At 37.0% G+C, this 18,036-nt stretch overlaps 1 protein-coding gene across 2 annotated transcripts in view; it reads right to left on the bottom strand.

Annotated features, from left to right (window-relative positions):
* Positions 1–18,036, bottom strand: part of MRTFB (myocardin related transcription factor B) — a 197,314-nt gene that overhangs the window by 116,968 nt on the left and 62,310 nt on the right. For both annotated transcript variants that reach the window (XM_028117628.2, XM_028117629.2), the window contains exon 3: positions 9,344–9,559. In XM_028117628.2, coding sequence (XP_027973429.1) covers positions 9,344–9,497 — 154 coding nt within the window. In that variant the 5' untranslated portion in view covers positions 9,498–9,559. The remainder of the gene's footprint in view (positions 1–9,343; positions 9,560–18,036) is intronic.

Here is an 18,036-nt window from a genome sequence, read left to right as displayed (position 1 = left end):
TTATTACATAGTGTAACAGAACAAAAACCAAAGCACTGTCTAAAACTATTAGATTCTGAAATTCACAGTTTAGGACTAAATTCTTGGATTCTTTAAATTTCAATTTTTCCAATCCTAACTTGATCTGCTTGGTGTAAGTTTAAATTCTTTGATCTGGAAAATCCTCCAAATTATACTTGGGTGTCCAAATAAAATCTTCAAATTTTTGAAGGTGTAAACATTTTATTTCTGTTGAGGGTTCTAAAAGCGTTCAGCAAGCAATCAAGCAGGTACTCTAATTCTATGCACAAATAAACAAGCACACAATTATGCAGCCAGAGATTTCACTAGTTTTATCAGCAAGTTATTTAATCAAATTCCATTTTTTTGAAAGACGAAGAGACTAACTGAAGCTGATAGTGAAAGACAGAAACATCTATGTTAGAAAAATACATTAGAAAAGTTAATACTTTCTCATATTAGGAGTATGTCTAGTTAAATATCACTTTGTTATTCTTGGCCTGAGAAAAACAGTAATAAGAGCACATAGATCTTTTTCATCATATATATTTTACACATCAATCAAGAAGCACTAATGCTTTAGTACATTCAATAACTACTTGTGACCAATTACTAAGCACCTTATTATTTCACTTTTATTTCCATTTTATTTTACCAAGGAGACCTCTAAAATATCCTGGGTTTCTGATGGGTTACTAGAATATGATAAAATGAGTTTTTTGTCCTACTGACATTAAGAGGCTTGGGTGAAATCATATACCAATTTACTTCCTGTGTCCCATTTTAAAATCTGTTCAAAACATATTATAATCCAACACCAGAATCAGATATCAAATCATAGGAAAGTTTTGATTGTGTAGGATTGTTTAATACTTAAAGCTTCGTACTTTCACCTGAAGCATTAACTCATTGAAAAGAAACATGCAAAGAAGGAAAGAAACCACACAACACCCCCCCGGCCCCCACCAAACCTGACCCTTCAAATGCAGAATGCTGTTCAGCCCTGGAATTTCATACATACCACTCATAGACCCTAGACTGGGAAGACCACGAGGCTGGTAGCATTTAAGGCCAACTATAAACCAAGTAAATCCTAATTACCCATTTCCTTAGGTTGTTCAGGCTCTAAATCTCTTGGGTTCTGCCCTTCTCATTTATTTTTTGCACTGTATTATTTTTGTAAAGAAATATCTGATAATACACAATACAGTATTTTAAGAGAATTCAGATTAACTGAAAAACAACTGATAGATCTGCCCCTCCCAACTTAAGTGACCTTAAAGCATCATCTAAACAACTGCCATCACACCAAGATTTTATAGAATAATATTCTACAACACTAGAACTGTTTGTTTTCACACATGCCAAAGGTCATTGGGAAACAAGTCATTGTATACATATATATTTATTTTTGAAAAGGTCATTCCCAAATTTAATCAATTTCTTTGTTAAATAATTGGGTTCAGAATGAAGACATTTTAATTGCGAGATGTGATTATGACATAGATTTCCTGGAATCAAAACGAAAAAGAGAAAGAATTTAAAAGTCAACTTAGAGCAAGAAATCTCTTTAAACATAGCAAATAACTGTTTTATTACTTCAAAATACCAGAAGTCCTCTGTATAATACTTATCATATACATCAAATGCCTTAAAAGCGTCTAAGCAGCCTTATCTACTATCCTAATCTCTTCAGAACAAGTACATAAGAAGGAGAAAAATCTATAAATCAGTCCTTGATGACAGAGGGTTTGTTTAGGAGTTTACCAAATGGAATGGCCCTGCTGGAATTCCTTCAAGCAGCCTGTGAAAATGTCAGAACAGAGTCTGTTTTGGAGGTCATAGTCCCTAGGGAGCTCTGAGTTTTGGCCTGTTTGTCTTTTCACATGCTTTAATATTTGAAAATCATTCCTTGTAGACACTGACTGATGCCCAGGGAATGCTAGGATTGTGGGAACTGGCAGTACCAACGAGAGAGACAAACTTCATGGGAAATCAGTGCCTACTACATTGGCCCCCTTAGCTCTCATCAGATAAGCTGCTCTTCAAATGTTATGAAGGTACACGGAGAGACATTAAGAAACTGCATGTCATTTTGACATCTTTAAAAAAGAAATACTTGTGGAAAATGGGGGCAAAAATGACTGGGCCTATTGAAAGAAACACTAAGTTATAAAACATGGTAGTGGAATCCTGAAAAACCGTAGTCACTTAGTATAAACTGAAAGACAGCATGGGGGTCAAAAATTCGTGAATAACTTTTGACTTTCCCAAAACTTATGAGCCTACTGTTGACTGGAAACCTTAAGAGATGACGTAAACAGTCAGCTCACAGATGCTCGGTATATTATATGTATTATATGCTGTACTCTGACAATAAAGCTAGAGAAAAAAATGTTATTAAGAAAATCAAGTTGTAAATCAGACTTCTTGCTTTTCTGGTTGTATCTTCATTAAACATAGAGATTATCTATCAAAAACTTAGGTTTTATGAAACAGACACCCAACTATTAGCATTTCCTTCATGAAAAACAACAACATAAATGACCAGAAAAGAACATGAGTAACTTGGGCTTTAAAAAAAGCTAGACTACTGTCTTTCAATTGATGGTCTGATGCTATTACAAAAATGTTAACACATACCTGCCAACCCTTAAATACCTCACGAATAGGAAGATACTGCAGATCTCAAATTAGATACAGTTTTTTTTTAGGATGACACAATTGAGTCAATTTCTCTCTCTTTAAATATGGAGGGAAAGTCTGACTAATTGGGACAGCTGGTATGTATGTTTAATGATACATCTGCGAGGGACATAATCAACAGCGACATTATTAATTTGTATCTATGGAAAATTCCATCTGTTAACTGAGATGGAAGTTATCTTCCACTCTTTCTGGTTCTGCTGCCCGACGAACAGCACAAGGCAGAAGTGATAATGAGATATAAGAGCACATGATGCAATGAGGAAGGGCAGCCAGAGAGAGACACATGGGCTGAAAGCTACCATACGGATATTACAATGGGCATACCGTGACACAGAGAGCTTCCAAGACTTACCTGTGCTCACAGACTGAGTCAGCAGAGGAGACTGGAGTCCTGACTCCCAAAAGACTACACTTCCTGTTAATAATAGTGAGGGCAGCAGGTGAGGGTAGCCAACAGTATGGATTAATTTAAAGGAGTTAGAAAAACATTGGGTATGATATTTGCTAATTAGTCAGGGCGATTATTAACTACAAACCAAAGAGAGAAGTCCAAACATTTGTTATTTCAACATATTTGTCTTGTTGCTTTCTCTCTCCTTATTACTGATATCTTAACATAAAATAACAAAGGATGAAAAGTCACGGATCACTTTTTCCCAGTATACTCCCTATATTTATCAGGCTCCTTCAGAGTCATGGTAGAGAGCAGGTATCCAGCATCTATCCTTCCTCTTCCTCCGGCTAAAAGAGGTCCCTGTGGTTGGGTTAGGTGAAGCACACAGGCAAGAAAGCACAACTTAAATTTTAACAAAGTCTCTCAGCCAACCACAGGGTCTAATTATAAGCCAACTATTTAACTACAAGTAGCCTTAAAAGGTCTAAGTAGCTAGGGTGTCGTAGTTGAGTGATATTTATTAACTAAGCATTTATATTATATATGTCATCTTTTTAAAATTACTTTCTGAGGGACAGGAAAGACTGTTTCTTAATAAATTAGTTTCATTTTATTTGCTGGTCCAGTGCCTAATCTAAGTCATATGGTGGACTCTAGTTTTACGAAAATTATCTCAAATAATAAATATAAGAAATAATGTACTTCTGTGACTCCAGTAACTTTAGAAAACCCTTGTAAAAATTTAGGTAAACATTTTTATAATTTTAAGATAATGTGGTCTCATGCTAGATTAAACTGATAACTATTATTATGTTCTAAATCTTCCTTTTAATAAATATGTTAATACTGTTGACATTCCAAGAGAATTTCTGCAAGAGGACACAATTTAAAAACTGGATAAATACTGGATAAATCACTCAAAACGGGGCTTCAGGTGTGCTAAACTGGGCCTATAGTCTTGCTGACGCACTTCTGAAACTGCAGGCTCCATCTAGCCCCTCAGCAATAACCAAAGTAGGCCTATGGTAGTGTTCTGACACATGGGAGCGTGTAAATTAAAGCCCAGCCCCCTCCCTGCCTCCACCCACAGGCTGCCTGGGTGTGTTCAGCAATGCACTGAAGCAGACTAAATCCTCAGTAACAGCACAACTGCCTAAACAAGAAACCCAGAGTACAAAAAAGAAGGTGGACAGGATTATTATAGATGCTTATTTGCACTGTGAAACAAAACATGCTATTTAATAGGAGACTTGGTAAAGACCATTGCGAAAGAGAGTACCTCACCTTGAAGCTAGTTCTGACTTCATTTTCATTTTGAAAGGTTCAAGAGATTGTCACAAACAAAAAGAATGGGAAAGCTGCCATAATTAATCAAGAATTTCATTTGCAGTTGTCAGGAGGTTCACAGTTGGCTTTTAAACTTCCTAATTGTGTTTAGTATTAACGTGTAAAGCCTAATTTTTAAAAACATATTAGAAACGAAGGAAGAGTAATCAAGGAAATTGTATATATTTCTCTTCTCAGTCTAGTACTCTGAAGTAACTCCTGAAAGCAGAAAAAGAAATTATCTAAATGTATCAGACTGTTTATTAACATCATTGAGAATTTTAAATATTCAAGATCCTAAATATGTTAAGAGTAAAGCCAAGGACAAGAGAATTTTATAGAAAATTATTCATTTCTATTTCTTCCAGTTACTGGAAGGGAAAGCAAGAATCCTATAATTCCATGTCTTGATTATTTAGCATCTGTTCATTTCCTTCCCATTTATGACACTCTGAGAATATCTGGTTGTCTGCTCCAGGAAAAACAGAAATATTCTCTCTTCTCCTCACCAATCTCCAGTAGACCATACCATCTCGTGTACACTCTAAGAAACAGGGTTCTGTTCCAGATAAACGCTCATCACCTTTGTGCATTTCCAAACACCTAGAGCGACAGTAAGCCTAACGGGTTAATGAGGAATGGGGAAATGTTTTCAAAGTAAAACATGAAGAAAAGACCAGCTGTGAACAAACACCATTTATTTTCTATGGTAGCAGGCAAGCAATTTTCTTTGGCTGGGTTCCAGGGCCAGGCAAAGTTCATCTGACTAGAAATGTATTAATACCTGTATTGGATCCAATGCAAAGAACTACCTTGTGTTCCCTTGTGTGCAACAAACTTTTGAATGAATTATTTTCTCTCTAGTATGATCATTCTAGAACAGAACGAGAGATGGTCTATAACTGTTCATTGTGATCAATTTAATGGATGGAAAACTTTAGGAATAAAAATTCAAAATGGGGCCATTAACTCAAAAACCCAACCACTACAGTAACTAGAACTACCAAAGTTTAAAATAAGAATAACAAAAAAGTCTCCTCTTTTCTGAGGCCTAAAAACATGCTATTTCCAAGTAAATACGGTTTCAAAAGCCTGTTACTCTAGGAAGGGAAAACTGGCAGATACTATTTTTCCACCTACTGGAGACTACTGACAGCTGGCCTGTGGTCCATCTGTGGTCACATTAACATGACTGAGCCACATCTTCAGAGCTGTACAAGAAGTATTAAAATACCAAACTGTTTTAAAAAAGGGGGAATCTATGTGGACTTATCTGCTTCACTGCATGATAATGGTGGCAATGACTTAAAAGCTTAAATTCACCAACCAGCATACTTATCAGTCTTGCAAATAACCTCAGTACATACAACTAGAAGCTTCCTACCCGTGGTCTCCTGTAAGTGGGGGCACAAGGCAAAGAGCTGGGGCTCTATCAGGCATGTTATTTCCATCTGCTTTGTCTTTCCTTGCCTTTATAAAGCTACATTCAACTCACAACACCTGAGCTATTCCTAATTTGGCAATAAAAAAAATAACCGTTCCTTGGACTGATTTCCCTTTTACTGTCTATGTTTACCATCTGAAGGAATGTTAATATTGTGTAAAACATCAAAACAAAGCTCAATTTTCCTGTGTACACATTGTTTTAGTAAAGGCCTGTATATCCTGTATATCACTGTATATCCACACTGCCTCTACTAAGGACTCCCTTGTTGGGAAGAAGTAATGGTCTAATTGGTTGCCTTACTTTAGAGGTACCACAAGTTATGGAATTATTCTGGCCACGTTCAGGGGTCAAGATAAACCCTCGCTTATCTTTAGCAAACATCTTTCACGTTTACTGGAACTAGTAGGAATATTCTGCTATTCTGCTACATTATCAACATAAATATTGGTCAAAAATAAGGGAAGACCCTAGCGTCATTGTTTAGATGTCAACTTCTTTGTCCTCGTTAGGTTTATTTATAAACTATTTGGTGACATGCTCCTCCTACACACTAATCCAAACTGAAATATCTTCATTTTCCCCAACTGGAAAAGGAGGGAATTCAAACAAGTTAGGGAAATGAAGATATTTCAGTTTTTAGGACTAACAATGAAACACAATCACCAAGGAAATACCAAAATAATAATCTAAATAGTACTTTGTATTAATTAATTTTGAGGCCAAGATCTACATTTTATGTATGATATGACCTAAACATAGCATTAAGAATACTTAAAAACTGAAGAATAAACGTGAAAAAGTCAGTAAGGTAAGCCAGTTATGGTTCCTTTCTCTCCCTATTGCTTGACGTGATTCCACTCTACTCATATAACTATCAAAAAGGTAGATTTCTGATAGCTGTACAAGGATTCCATGTATGCCTTGGAATATATATGCAAATCAGGCTAACATATCATAAGCCTGAAATTAGAGTATATGCCTGAATATAAGGTAAGGCTTTTAACTTCCTGAAGTCACTTATTAGAAAAGAGGAGACTGTCTGCTATTTGAGACTTTACACAGCATCTCAGATTATAAGATGCTTTTTCATGTACTTAATAGTGAACAAAAAAGTACCTGAGGAAAACATATTTGCTTAAAAATTAACTTTATTCAAAGCTAGTTTTAGGATGTTTATAAAAATATCTTAGTAGAATCATAAAAAGGGAAGAAGAAAAATCCAACACATTAATTACTCCTAGGTTATAAACTTAAAATTGAAAGTACTGAGTGTTGTTACAAAGGAGACTTTGAAAAACTGCTTTTAAAAAAGTAGTCAAATGCTATTCTGTCAGAAAGGATACAAGTAACAGTAGTTAATTCTGAGGAAGTAACTAGGTAGCTAAGGCGAAAGACTGGGAGGTGACCTACTTTTCACTGTGACCCATTTGTACCCTGTACATTATAGGGCAGTGAATGTGTTACCTACTCAAACAAAACAAAACAGATAATTATATTCTAAAACAGGAACTATAGCCCCATAAAATGTTATGACCAATCACAAATTACACAAGTGATTATGTTATAGAGACTGTGAACATACAACTATAAAACACACACAAACACGGACGCGCGCACCCAACCCCACTGTTTTGTCAATGGTACTTGTAGTCTAGACATAAAATATCCAGTGTCAGATCATGTGTGAACTCAAAAACCAAAACCACTGTAACTCAAGACAATAGAAGCAGAAATGAAGATACACCCTGGATTTCAGTGCTACATGGATGATGCCAAGGGGTTCTGCTAATGATAAAAAAAAAAAAAAGCACTTCCCACAAAGATTCATAGATAGAATCTGAGCAAGATGGTTCTATGAAATATGAGTGTGAATAAAGCAATCTTTCTATATTATTGCACTGCTCCATGAAATGTGATTTTAATTATATACATGTAACTAAATTACTCAATTAAAATTCTTACCTTTTACTCCATCTTCCTAAAAGTTTATACAGGGAGACTACCTAATATTCGGGCTAACCTTATATTCAGGCATACATACTCAAGACAACATTCTTGCAAGAGAATGTGGTGTGCTTTATCAAGTAAATCACCACAAAGTAAAAACTTTCCAACACATACCCCTCTTCTGCTACATATGACCATTGTTTTGAATAATTGTGTAACACTGCAATTTTATACTGGTGCAACTCATATTTTTTTTGAGGATAATAATCTGAACATTACACAGGTCCAAAGGTACTGTGTGAATTTGATGACATTTAGTCATGGGTTAGTAAATATGGTTATAGTTATACTCTCTCAGCCACTGTCTTAGAATGGAAGGCCCCCAACTGACGGAAGGTTCTATTAGTCAAGCACAGCTTCCTGAAAGGCCTGACCGTACCTGAGCCAAAATGTTGCTTTACACCACTCGACAAGGGTTATGCTCAAGAACAAGTACCACAGACCCTATTTGAAGGGAGAACAAGTATACTCCATCCAAACACATGTATTAAAGATCGAAGAATCGCAGCATATCATTTTCCTGCATAAGATAGGGCCAATAATGAAAGGGACTGGGAAACAGAACCCAGAAAAACAAGTAACAAGGTACATTCTAGAAGGGAATGGTTTTATTTCTTCTGGCTTTTAAAACTAAAATTTTTAAAAAGTATATTTGTAAATGTAAAACTCATCAGAACTGTAGAAAGCACAATAAATTCAGTTGAAATTCTTAATGTGGCCCTTTTAATATATATGCTTGATGTGTTTGTAAATTTTTAACACTTTATGTTTGTTAGTTTTTATGTTTTAAGTATTAAAATTAAGTGTATATCATCTATCCTTATTTGTTTACATTAGAAATGGACAGTATTGTGTTTTCTGGAGACTCTGGGAAGCCTCTGTGATCAATGAAAATTGCCTGAACAGATACCAAGTGAATAGAAAATATTCATTTTGTACACAACGAAAGGCAAAGACTGACAATATGATCATATCCTATACCCATTCACAGAAAAATACTCAAGTAAGAAACTCTTGCTTTCTTAGTGATCATTAAAATAGCTTAAATTTTGTCAATTCTGAAATTAAAGTGCAACACACTGGAGACAGGGAAGTGGGAGGAGAGTCTAGCCCAATCCACAGTCCGTCTTGCCTGGCATCAGCACAAGAAGCTACCCTCCAATGCCATTCTAGCAATCTAGAGCTTGTTTCCAAGGAGAATACTGCTACCAGATACTGGGGAAATAATGAAAAAAGTGAATGCATAGTGAAAGTCTGCCTGTTACTCAAAACCAGCCAGTTTTCCATGAGGCTCTCCCCTCCGTGACAGGCTGCCCAATGTAAATTATAAAAAAAAAACCAAAACCAAAACAAACAAAAAACAAACAACAACAACAAAACTACCAAACAGGAATCAACTGGGAATCACAAAGAGGGGAGTCTTTAAATCCAGTCCCCACTGCACATGCTGAAAACCTCACCGTTCTTCCTCTCATTCAGAGGGGGCAGGTGCTGGCTGGGCTGCAAGGACAGCTCCTGGAATTCGTGGGCAACAGCTTCACTTTGAGGACTTGGGGCAAGATGGGCTAACGGCCCCAGCTCATCCTCGGCGTCTAGTGCCCCTGGGGGATCCATTGTGCTCCAGCCACTGGCGACGGGCGTCCGAGACCTCTCTTAAAGGTGGCCTGCCGAAGAGACTGTCAAGTAGAAACATGTAAATAGATGGTACATTTACTTTTCTCCAATTTACACAAAAATACTAAAATGGAAATCCTGGGTTCTAGTCCAGCTTCACTGCTGTGTAGCAACCGCCAATTCATTTACCGTCTCTGGATCTTGGGTTCTTTGTCCAACACACAGGAATAATAGACTTCCCATCTAAAACAGCACTTATCAGGTAATACAAGTTGAAAGGCATTTTATATAATTTTTTGTACTGTGGATTAAAGCAAGTTATAGTTATTATAGTTATTGGTGTCATTAAAGATTTTAATGCATCCTAAAATAAGATGAAAGTCAACTAATGATCATGGGGAAAAAAGGCAGTCTAGCTTGAAAATCTATCTGAACTCCTACAAATCAGGGGCTCCTGGGTGGCTCAGTCGGTTAAGCGTCTGCCTTCAGCTCATGTCATGGTCTCTGGGTCCTGGGATCAAGCCTCATGTCAGGCTCCCTGCTCAGTGGGGAGTCCGCTTCTCCCTCTCCCTCGCCCCCTCCATACTCTCTCTTTGTTTAGTAAATAGTTAAACTCCTATGAATCAAACAATTTTACATGAAGTCAACATTCACAGCACCCAGCAATGTTTCAGATAAGGACTCCTCCCTCAGCATGGGAAGAGAACTCTTGGCTACAGCACAACGGACATACAGTTCATGCCACAGAAAAAAACCTTTAAGCCACCGAGATTTGGGGTTATTTACTATTACAGCATAACCTGGCCCATTCTGACTAAAACAGAAGTCGGCAACAGAAATACCAAAGACACAATGAAATCCTCCATACATGACACTGGCTTAGGGGCTGAGCAGTGGTCAGCAAGAAAGCTTATTGAAAGCTGAAAGCTGAAAGGATGGTGGTCCATACTATGCAGGGGTGAAACATTTCACAAAACTGTTGCCTGCTAAGTTGCATTCCCTATCACACATTCCCTGTCACAGCGTACTGGCTGACCCACTCACCTAATGACAGACATCTGAGTTGTTTCCAGTTTCTATTACAAATAAAAATGCTATGAACATTCTTGTCCAAGTATTTATATGGATATCTGCTTTCACTTTTCTTGCATGAATACCTAAGAGTAAAATGAGTGGATCGTCTGGCAAGTGAGTAAATTTTAAAGAAACTAACAAAGTATTTTCCAAAGTGGTTATGCCATTCTGCACTCTTACTAGCAGTGAATGAGAATTCCAGTTGTTTCATATCCTCACCAACACTTCTGGTCAATCTTTTTCATTTTAATCATTTCAATGGGTGTGAAATGGTAACTCAATGTGGTTTTATTTATTTATGTATTACTTAATTTATTGACTTATACTTGAGATATACCAGTTTCAGATGAACAAAACAGTAATTTGATATTTTTATATATTACAAAATGATCACCACAATAGGTCTAGTTACCATCTGTCACCATACAAAATCATTACAAAATTGACTACAGCCCCTATGCTGCATATTACATCTCTGAGACTTATTTATTTTATTTATTTTTTTTAAAGATTTTATTTATTTATTTGACAGAGAGAGACACAGCAAGAGAAGGAACACAAGCAGGGGGAGTGGGAGAGGGAGAAGCAGGCTTCCCGGCGAGCAGGTAGCCCAATGTGGGGCTCGATCCCAGGACCCCGGGATCATGACCTGAGCCAAAGGCAGACGCTTAACGACTGAGCCACCCAGGCGCCCCATCTGAGACTTATTTAAACTGAAAGTCTTCACCTCTTAATTCCCTTCACCTATTTTGCCAGCCCCCCTACCCTCCACAACCACCAGTTTGTTTTCTATATCTATGAGGTCTGTTTCTGTTTCGTTTTTTCATTTTGTTTTTTAGATTCCACATACAAGTGAAATCATACAGTGTTTGCCTTTCTCTGACTTACTTCACCTAGCGTGATATCCTTGAGGTCCTACCATGTTGTCACAGAAGGCAAGATTTCATTCTTTTTTTGTGGCTGAGTAATATTTTACACACACACACACACACACACACACACACACACACACACACACACCCTTCTTTATCCATTTATTATCTATTGATGGACATTTGGGTTACTTCTATGTCTTGGCTACTGTAATACTGCAATAAGCATAAAGGTAGTACATACGTCTTTTTGAATTAGTATCAGTTTTTTCATTTTCTTCAGATAAATACCCAGAAGCGGAATTCCTGGATCATATGGTAATTCTATTTTTAATTTTCTGAGGAACCTCCATACTGTTTTCCATAGTGGCTGCCCTAATTTACATTCCCCACCAACAGTATACAAGGGATCCCCTTTCTCCACATCCTCACATCCAACACTTGTTATTTCTTGTCTTTTTGATGATAGCCATTCTGACTAGTATGAGGTGATATCTCATTGTGCTTCTGATCTGCATTTCCCTGATTAGTGATGTTCAGCATCTTTTCATGTGCTTCTTGGCCATCTGTATGGCGTCTTTGGAACTGTCTATTCAGGTCCTCTGTCCATTTTTTAATGAGATTATTCTGCTGTTGTTGTTATTGAGTTGTATGAGTCCTTTATATATTTTGGATATCAACCCCTTATCAGATATATGGCTTACAATGATCTTCTCCCATTCAGCAGGCTGCCTTTTCATTTTGTTGATGGTCTCCTTCACTCTGCAAAAGTTTTTCAGTTTGATGTGGTCCCATTTATTTTTGTTTTTAATGCCCTTGCCTAAGGAGACATATCCAAAAAAATATCGCTAAGACTGAGGTCAAAGAGTTTACTACCTCTGTTTTCTTCTAGGAGTTTTGTGGTTTCAGGTCTTACATTTATGCCTTTAATCCATTTTGTGTTTATTTTTGTGTATAAGAAAGCAGTCCAGTTTCATTCTTTTGCACACAGCTGTCCAATTTTCCCAATACCATTTATTGAAAAGACTGTCTTCTCCCCACTGTATGTTCTTGTCTCCTTTGTAATTGACCATACAGGTGTGGGTTTATTTCTGGTCTCTCTATTCTGTTCCACTAATGTCTGTTTTTGTGCCAGTACCATGGTTGATTACTATTGCTTTTCAGTACAGTTTGAAATTCCAGCGTATGATACCTCCAGCTTTGTTCTCTTTCCCAAGATTGCTTTGGCTATTTTGGGTCTTTTGTGGTTCTGTACAAATTTTAGGATTGCTTGTTTCACTTCTGTGAAAAATGCCATTGGACTTTTGATATGGATTGCAGTGAATTGATTGATTTGTAGACCGCTTTGGGTAGTATGGACATTTTCACAATTTTAGTTCTTCCCCAACCCCAAAGCACAGCATATCTTTCCATTTATTTATGTTATCTTCAATTTCTTTCATCAGTGTTTTACAGTTTTCAGAGTATAGGTCTTTCACTTTCTTGGTCAAATTTATTCTAGGCTATTTTATTGTTTTTTGATGCAACTGTAAGTGGGATTATCTTCTTAATTTCTCTGATAGTTCATTATTAGGGTGTAGAAATGCAACAAATTTCTGTATATTACTTTTGTATCCTGCAATTTTCCTGCATTCATTAGTTCTGATAGGTTTTTGGTGGAGTCTTTAAGGTTTTCTACATAGTATATCACCAGCAAATAGAAACAGTTTTACTTCTTCCTTACCAATTTGGATGCTTTTATTTCTTTTTCTTGTCTGATAGCTGTGGCTAGGACTTCAAACACTATGTTGAACAAAAGTGGCAAGAGTGGACATTCTTGTCTTGCTTCTGATCTTAGAGAAAAAATTTTCATCTTTTCACCCACTGAGTATGACGTTATTAGCTGTGTGTTTGTCATAAGTGGGCTTTATTATGTTGAGGTACCATCTCTCTATATCCACTTTGTTGAGAGTTTTTATCACAAATGGATATTGGATTTTGTCAAATGCTTTTTCTGCACCTATTGAGATGATTATATAATTTTAGCCTTTATTTTATTAATGTGCTTCATCATGTTGATTGCTTTGCAGATGTTAAACCATCTTTGTATCCCTGGAATGAACTCCACTTGGTCATGGTGTATGACCCCTTTTAATGTTTTGATCAAAGAATTCAGTTTGCTAATATTTTGCTGAGGATTTTTGCATCTGTGTTCATCAGGGATGTTGGCCTGTAATTTTCTGGGTTTCTGTGGTATTTCGGTCTGGTTTTGGTATCAGGGTAAAGCTGGCCTTATAAAATAAGTTTGGAAGTGTTTCTTCCTCTTTATTTTTTGGGAATAATTTCTGGGATAATTTAAATGTTTGGTAGAATTCACCTGTGAAGTCATCTGCAACTTGGACTTTTGTTGGTAGTTTTTTTTTTTTTTAGATTTTTTTTGTTACGTTAATCACCATATATTACATAATTTGTTTTGGTGTACTGTTCCATGATTCATTGTTTGTTCATAACACCCAGTGCTCCATGCAGAATGTGCCCTCCTCAATACCCATCACCAGGCTAACCCATCCCCCCACCCCCCTCCCCTCCAGAAACCTCAGTTTGTTTTTCAGAGTCCATCATCTCTCCTGGTTCGTCTCCCCCTCTGATTCAAATTTCATTGTCAGTAAGTGGTCTATTCAGATTTTCTCTATCTTCATGATTCAATTTTGGAAGACTGCATGTTTCCAGGAATTTATCCATTTCTTCTAGGTATTTGTTGGCATATAATTGTTCACAGTATTTACGTATTACTATTTCTGTGGTATCTGCTGTAATTTCTTCTTTTTCATTTCTGATTTTACTTATTTGGGCCATCCTCTTTTTTTCTTGATGAGTTTGGCTAAAGGTTTGTTGATTTTATCTTTTCAAAGAACCAGCTCTTAGTTTCATTAATCTATGCTACTTTGTGTGTGTGTGTGCACGTGTATTTCATCCCCCCGCCGCTCTGATCTGTATTATTTCCTTCCTTCTACTAACTTTGAGCTTTGTTTGTTCTTCTTTTTCTAGTTTCTTTAAATGTAAAGTAGATTGTTTGATATTTTTGTTTCTTGAGGTAGGCCTGTATCACTACAAAATTCCCTCTTAGAACTGGTTTTGCTGTGTCACAAAGATTTTGGAATGCTGTGGATCCAGTTTCATTTGTCTCTAGGTATTTTTTTGATTTCCTCTGATTTCTTTTATTTAACAATAGCATGTTGTTTAGTCTCCATGTGTTTGTGGGTTTTTTTTTTCCAGTTTTCTTCATGTAATTGACTTCATGTAACTGACTTCTAGTTTCATGCTGTTGTGGTTGGAAAAGATGCTTGATATGATTTCAATCTTCTTAAATTTATTGAGACTTGTTTTGTAGCCTAACATGTGATCTACCCTGGAGAATCCTCCATGTGCACTTGAAAAGAATGTGTATTTTGGTTTTGGATAGAATGTTCTGTATGTATCTATTAAGTCCATCTGGTCTAATGTGTCATTTTAGGTCACTGTTTCCTTATTGATTTTCTGTCTAGATGATCTATCCATTGATATAAGTGGGGTACTAAAGTCCCCTACTACTGATTAAGGAGTGTACTTGTGATGAGCACCAGGTGATGTATGGAATTGTTGAATCACTGCACTGTACACCTGAAACTAATATAACACTGTATGTTAACTGGAATTAAAAAGTTAAAAAGAAAAAAAAGTCCTCTACTATTATTGTATTACTATTTCTTTTATTTCTGTTAATATTTGCTTTACATATTTAGGTTCTCCTATGTTGGGTACATACATTTTTACAAATGTTATATCCTCTTGTTGAATTTACTCCTTTATCATTATGTAATGCCCTTCTTTGTCTCCTGTTACAGTCTTTGTTTTAAATTCTATTTTGTCTGATATAACTACCCCAGCTTTCTTTTCATTTCCATTTGCACTGTATGTATCTTTTTCCATCCCTTCACTTTCAGTCTGTGTGTGTCATTACATTTGAAGTGAGTCTCCTGTAGGCAGTATATAGAAAATTCTTGTTTTTTTCTATCCATTCAGCCATGCTGTCTTTTGATTGATGCATTTAGACCATTTACATTTAAAGCAATCATGGGGCACCTGGGTGGCTCAGTCGGTTAAGTGTCTGACTCTTGATTTCCCTCAGGTCATGATCTCAGGGTCCTGCGGTCCAGCCCCATGTCGGGTTCTGCACTCAGGGGGGAGTCGGCTTGAGATTCTCTCTCTCCCTCTCCCTCGGCCCCTCCCCCTGCTCATGTACACTCATTCTCTGCCTCTCTAAAAATAAATAAATTTTTTAAAAAATTATTACATACAATTATTAATAAGTATGTACTTTATTGCCATTTTGTTCATTGTTTTCTGGCTGTTTTTGTAGTTCCTCTCTGTTCCTTTGTTCTTCTCTCTTCCCTGTGGTTTATTTTCTTTAGCATTATGCTTAGATTCCTTTCTCTTTTTCTTTTGTATATTTAAGTTTCTTCTTTGTGGTTACCATGAGGTTCACACACAACATCTTATGTGTATACAGTCTCTTTTGGGTTGATGGTAACTTAATACTTTTTAATTCTTTATTTAAATTCAATTTAGTTAACATATACTGTATTATTAGTTTCAGGAGTAGAATTTAGTGCACATAACACGCAGTGCTCATTACATCAAATGCCCTCCTTAAAGCCCATCACCCAATTACCCCTTTCCCCCTCCTCCTCCCCTCCAGCAACCCTAGTTTGTTTCCTAAAGTTCAGCATCTCTTATACTTTGCCTCCCTCTCTATTTTCATCTTATTTTTTCTTCCCTTTCCCTATGCTCATCGGTCTTGTTTCTTAAATTCCACATATGAGGGCGCCTGGATGGTTCAGTCATTAAGCGTCTGCCTTCAGCTCAGGTCATGATCCTGGGGTCCTGGGATCAAGCCCCGCATCAGGCTCCCTGCTCAGCAGGAAGCCTGCTTCTCCCTCTCCCTCTGCTGCTCTGCCCGCTTGTACACTCACTCTCTCTGTCAAAATAAATAAAATCTTAAAAAAAAAAATTCCACATATGAGTGAAATCATATGGTATTTGTCTCTCTTATTTCGCTTAGCATAATACCCTCTAGTTCCAACCACGTCATTGCAAATGGCAAATTTCATTCTTTTTGATGGCTGAATGATATTCTATTACACACACACACACACACACACACACACACATTTTCTTTATCCATTCATCTGTTGATGGACATCGGGTCTCTTTCCATAGTTTGGTTATTATGGGCATTGCTGCTATAAACATTGGGGTACATGTGCCCCTTCGGATCACTATGTTTATATCTTCTGGATAAACACCTAGTGGTGCAATTGCTGGGTCATAGGGTAGCTCTATTTTTAACTTTTTGAGGAAACTCCCTACTGTTTTCCAGAGTAGCTGCCAACCAACAATGTAAGAGGGTTCCCCTTTCTCTGCATCTTAGCCAGTATCAGTTGTTTCCTGACTTGTTAATTTTGACAGTAACTTAATTTTTAATGCATTCCAAATCTTTATATTTTTACTCCCCACTCCATGTTTTACATATTTGATATCACATTTTGTATCTTTTTATTTCACCTATCTTTAACTAATTATTGTACTTTTAATTAAACTACTGTTGTCTTTTAACTTTCACACTGGCTTTGTAAGTGGCTGGTTTACTACTTTTATTATTTATTTACCTTTTCTAGTGGAATTTTTACTTTCATATATTTTCTTTTCAAAAAGATTTGTGCACTTTAGAGAGGGGGGGAAAATCTTAAACAGGTTCTGCACTGAGTGTGGAGCCTGATACAGGGCTTGATCCCATGACCCTGAGATCACTATCTGAGCTGAAACCAAGAGTCGAACACTTAACTGACTGTGCCACCCAGGTGCCCCACTTTCATATATTTTCTTATTAATTAATGCCTTTCCTTCAGAATTTAGAGAAGTCCCTTTAACATTTCTTATAAGATTAGTTTAGTAGTGATGAATCCCTTTAGGTTCTGCTTTTCTGGAATACTCTTAATCTCTTCTTCAATTATGAATGATAACCTTGCTGGGTAGAGAATTCTTGGTTGGCAGTTTTTTTTTTTTTTCTTTCCAGCATTTCAAATATGTCATATCACTCCCTTATGGCCTGTAAAGTTTCTGGTGAAAAACCTGCTGATAGCCTTATGGGGTTCCGCTTGTATGTAACATGTTGCTCTTCTCTTGCTGCTTTTAAGATTCTATCCTTGGGCGCCTGGGTGGCTCAGTCGTTAAGCATCTGCCTTCAGCTCAGGTCATGATCCCAGGGTCCTGGGATCGAGTCCCACATCGGGCTCCCTGCTCAGCGGGGAGCCTGCTTGTCTCTCTCTCCCTCTGCCCCTGTTCGTGTTCCCTGTCTTGCTGTCTCTCTCTGTGTCAAATAAATAAATAAAATCTTAAAAAAAAAAAAAGATACTATCCTTAACTTTTCTTTTTAGAGATTTATTTATTTATTTGAGAGAGGGAGAGGGCAGGGGAAGAGGGAGAGAGAATCCTTAAGCAGACACCTTGCTGAGTGTGGAGCCCAACCGGAGGAGGGGGGTGGTGCTCAATCCCAGTACCCAGAGATCATGACC

This window comes from Eumetopias jubatus, unplaced genomic scaffold, assembly GCF_037043125.1.
Source record: "Eumetopias jubatus isolate StellerSeaLion01/CBP00866 unplaced genomic scaffold, mEumJub1_p1.0 scaffold_12, whole genome shotgun sequence".
NCBI lineage: Eukaryota > Metazoa > Chordata > Mammalia > Carnivora > Otariidae > Eumetopias > Eumetopias jubatus.
The sequence above is the reverse complement of the archived record's forward strand: the minus strand, read 5'-3'. Positions and strand labels throughout refer to the sequence as shown.